The sequence below is a fragment of the Pyrus communis genome, chromosome 15, assembly GCF_963583255.1.
Source record: "Pyrus communis chromosome 15, drPyrComm1.1, whole genome shotgun sequence".
NCBI lineage: Eukaryota > Viridiplantae > Streptophyta > Magnoliopsida > Rosales > Rosaceae > Pyrus > Pyrus communis.
In genome coordinates, this window is record NC_084817.1 from 21630533 (window position 1) to 21634820 (window position 4288).

A 4288-nucleotide genomic window follows, 5' to 3' on the forward strand; every position below is an offset into this window, starting at 1 on the left:
CGCCTTTGCCCTTGCCGTTTTTCTTTCCAAACGAGTGAACTTGCACAAGGGCAATCCCAGTTTTACAGTGAATTGTAAAAGCAATATTATTGTCCTTACCCTTCAATTGCCATTGCTCTCGACCAACTGGTGGAGATGCTCTTATTAAATAGGATTTCAAGTTGAATTCGGGGTTCCGCACATAAATTTACCAGCAATTAAGGCATTTACCCAGTTTGAAGTAAGATTTACAAGGCCTGCTACAAGGGGGTACTAAAATTTTGTGATTTTCCACCGTCGTCGATCAAATACAGGGGACTTACAGCCGAAGACCTTCTCTTTACCCGATTGTGGCTTCTCTTTACCAGATTGTGGCGCCATGCTGCTTGAATGGAAGTAGCTGCCAGTAACTCCTCCCGCGAGTTTGGCATGTCCTTGTTGAAATGCCACCAAAATTTAGAGACTAGAGTCTTCAAGTCGTTGGCCATTAGAGCAAATGCTTCCACTTTTGTGTGTGCCTTAACAATTCTGGTAGAGATGGGTATGTCAGAAAAGGAGGTACACTTTGATGCCCAATCTAGCAATTCTTCGCCACAGAAATCGCTTTTCATAAGACAGCGAGTTCTTAATGCCAATCCACTTGATCTGTCAATACCGTTATTAGATGTATAGGTCCATACGATGCCTTGCGTGATGAACAACATCTTGTCAAGTAGTTCTCCCTCTCGAATCATATAACTTTCTTCATTATATGTAACTGGCTTAAGATTCTCGCAAATTACCTTCAATACTTGTTCATCGACAGTTTGCAGCATAGGCACCTATATGCATTAGGTACCAACACAGATAATAAATTAATCAAATCACTTGTCACGAGCGATAGCATTAATGAAAGGCTATTTAGACATGCTTGTAAGGGCGTCTACCCGTATTAGAAACTGCATCACCAAGTGTGTCAGATTGCGTCTAAATAGTATTACTCGTATCATTATACATATATACTCGTACGGTCAGCCAGCCTTGAGAATTTATTGTGGGAGAATTATAGCCTTGTTATTGGCCCTAGTTTCCTGATAGAATTTATGAGGAACATAGAACTTACTTTCTTTAGCATGGCCAAGCAGAGATGGTACTTGATGTTGTTCTTATGTTCCAATGGAAGAATAGAGAGCATATTCACCACATGAATTTCTTTGTTTTTTTCAAGCTTTCGTTGTAAGTTTTCCATGAACACCGCCTTCAGTTCCTTGGGGAGGCCATTCCTAGATAACCATAATTCTATTTCTAGATCTTTCATTTTCATCTTCTGTCTTAGCTTCTCTGATCTTGTAGTTGACAACTGCATATACGTCTATTCCACGACAAGAGAAAGGTACTTCATCAGTTCGTTAGTATTATGCAAAACTTCATTTTATGGAATCAGGATCAATAACACAATGTTGTGTCACAATGTGGTTAGAAGAAAGGGACTCAATCGGTGTTTACAATATGAGTCGGAGAAAAAATGAACGACACCAGTAAATTTATTTCTCCGATAAGGGGTTAAATCATGTTTATAGACTCATCACCCTACCAACATAATCCTTCAGTAGAAGTAGCCATTTCTAGTAGAAACTCAAACGGATATAGCATTTGATCACTTATATGCATCAGACATATATATATATATATTTTCCAGGACAAAAAGTGATAATTCTAGATATATATCCAACACCAACCTGTAAATTTCCAATGAGATATAAGAATAGTAGCAAGCCAATTATGGAAATAGAAACGGCAAAGAGGTTTTCCCATGCATAGGTACTAGTCTGCAGGTTTTGACCAAGAGAACTGCAAAATTGAAGTCGAGCAAATATTTAAAAGATAACATATATATCTGAATCTCTAATTTCAAAATGCTCAAAGTAAGAACATATCACTTGCCGAGCAAGTAATTACTTGTTTATGCATTTGCTTGTTTTCTGTTTCTGTTAATTTTCTTTTTGTTTTCTACTCAGTTTAATATACATTTATGCAAGATCAAATCATTTTATAGATATGTGCAAACCTTAGATTTCTCAGACCCCACCAGAAACATTTCAAGAACTTTTGTGGATAATCTTGCAACCCCAACACATCAGATTGAATGGCTTCAAGAAATATGCCAAAATCAAACACTGTTGCATTTGGTTGATTTATAGGGCATAATTCATTTAGAAACGTCACATCTCCATACGAAATGTCATCACAGTGAAAAGTACTAGGTTTGCATCTAGTTTTTGCACAAGCATACTGCCAGCAGGCCGTTACTCGTTGAACAGAAAAAAAGTACCAAAAGGCTCCGAGTACCTAAAAATAACACCAAGTACGTACTAAATTAATTAATTAGTCACCGGACTATAGCTACTTTAGTTTAAAGCAAATTTTAACGCTCAAGTAGTTAACCAAATATAAATTATACAGGATGGAAGCTTACATGACTAGCAAGGATGTAGAGAAAGAAATTGAATACACCTTTAACCCATATCTCTAAGCTAGGATTCTTGTTGAGATTTTTGCACGATAAGTAGATGCGAAGAACCCGTGGCACATATTGCAATAGAACAAGAGAGCTTAGAAACTTCCTTGTATTCAAAGAACCTGAGCCCCTCATTTTTGAAAAGAAAATCAAAATTACTACCTGCGGATGTTACATTAATAAAGTAAGACAACAGTTAGTTAACTTGTAGCACATGTTCGATCAGTTAATCCATTGACTTGCCTTCAAAATATATCAATATATAGGTAGTTAACAAGCAGAAAACATTAATTCAAGTAGGCGATCTCTTTCTTACCTGTGGAAGGGGAAGAATACATAAAATGTCAATCGGGATGGATGACTGCAAAATCTTCTTGCCAAGTACCAAACCACCCATTCGTTTCAAAGAAACTGTATCAGACTTTACTTTTGATGCCCCAGAATATGCGTCAACTTCAGAGAGCACTAGTGTTCTAGTTTGAAAAATAATGTGGACTATATAAGATAGATCGGTCATTGATCGTAACATAAGAGCGGCTGTCTGCAAAGTTTTGTCCAATTGAAGACACTTGCCATCCCAATTGATGTGTGGAATGTAAAAGAACAAAGGATCCAACGAGACTGCCAAAACGCATGATATAATGAATATTATGTTCCACATTGGATCGAACGACCCTTGTGGATGAAGAATGTCCTTGATTAATACTGGCCAATATTTTTTACTCCGGCTATGACTATGTTCTTCATCGAATAATTTCACTGCAGCTTTTCCATTTGCAGCAGCATCTAAACTCCAAGTAGGTTCTGGAATCCTGAAGAAGACACGCCGAAGGTTGAAAAAGTTGCACTCATAATATTCTTGATACGAAATAAATTCAGAAGTAAAAAAAAAAAAGTAAAATCTTAGATTGCAAGAAACTGACCTCACAGCCACAAAAAAGGTTTTCTCTTCAGTGTTCTTCATAACTAGAGTTACTTCGGGGCTATCAACATATTGTTCGCAATGGACTTTAAATTATTACTATTGTGTGCGCGCGCGCGTGTGTAATTTTTGTAATTGTAGGGAAATGACAAGTCTGATATGAATTGAGCTTTCAATGGGAAGTTTCTTCGAGTTTATGATTTCGGACCTCGGTTTCGCCAACAAATGCAATAATTAATACATTTGTAAGCTAGCAACAACCAAATAAGAGTGTAGTTTATAAATACTATGTCAACTTTTTGCAAGCTAGCAAATTCTCTTATTCTCCAAACGTTACCATGTCATCTCAGCCGGCTAGAAGTAAAAAATTAACACGACAAATAAATAGCATTCAAAACATATATTGCAGGCGGAAGCATTAGGGTGGCCTTCACTTGTGTGGATAAGGGGTTGAGCAGAGTGCAGGTGACGATCGATGCAAGGGCGGTGTTATCCATGTCATTCGTTTCTTGGATCCTCGATAACATATAACAAAGCCTCTCATGCCGGGGCAGTGTTTTGTTATGGTTTAGGCAGTGGCAAAGCCAGGAATAGTCGAGGGAAGGGCGAAATTTAAAACTGTAAAAAGTTCAGAAACATGTAGACAATCAAATCTTTTTAGATAATAAGCAGTATTAATGTTGTGAGGATTCCGAGAATCTGTTAATCATGTCCGTTTATCATATATCGTGCGGTCAAAATCATTTTAAATCATTTCATTTAAAATTGAACACAAACAGACGAAAATTGACCGCACGATATGATAGACGGACACAATTCACGGATCCCCGGGATCCTCACAAAGATGATCCTGTTTGATCCTTTTCTATCTTGTTTTCCCTTCGTCCTCT

General features: G+C 37.4%; 1 protein-coding gene across 1 annotated transcript; it reads right to left on the reverse strand.

Annotated features, from left to right (window-relative positions):
* Positions 1 to 239: 239 nt before the first annotated feature.
* LOC137717186 (cyclic nucleotide-gated ion channel 1-like) lies at positions 240 to 3440 on the reverse strand. Its single transcript, XM_068456486.1, has 7 exons — positions 3400 to 3440; positions 2793 to 3288; positions 2435 to 2638; positions 2027 to 2307; positions 1698 to 1809; positions 1082 to 1330; positions 240 to 800 (listed from the first exon to the last, which is right to left on the reverse strand). The coding sequence occupies exons 1-7, from the start codon at positions 3438 to 3440 to the stop codon at positions 240 to 242; spliced, it is 1944 nt and encodes a 647-aa protein (XP_068312587.1).
* Between the last annotated feature and the right edge of the window lie 848 nt (positions 3441 to 4288).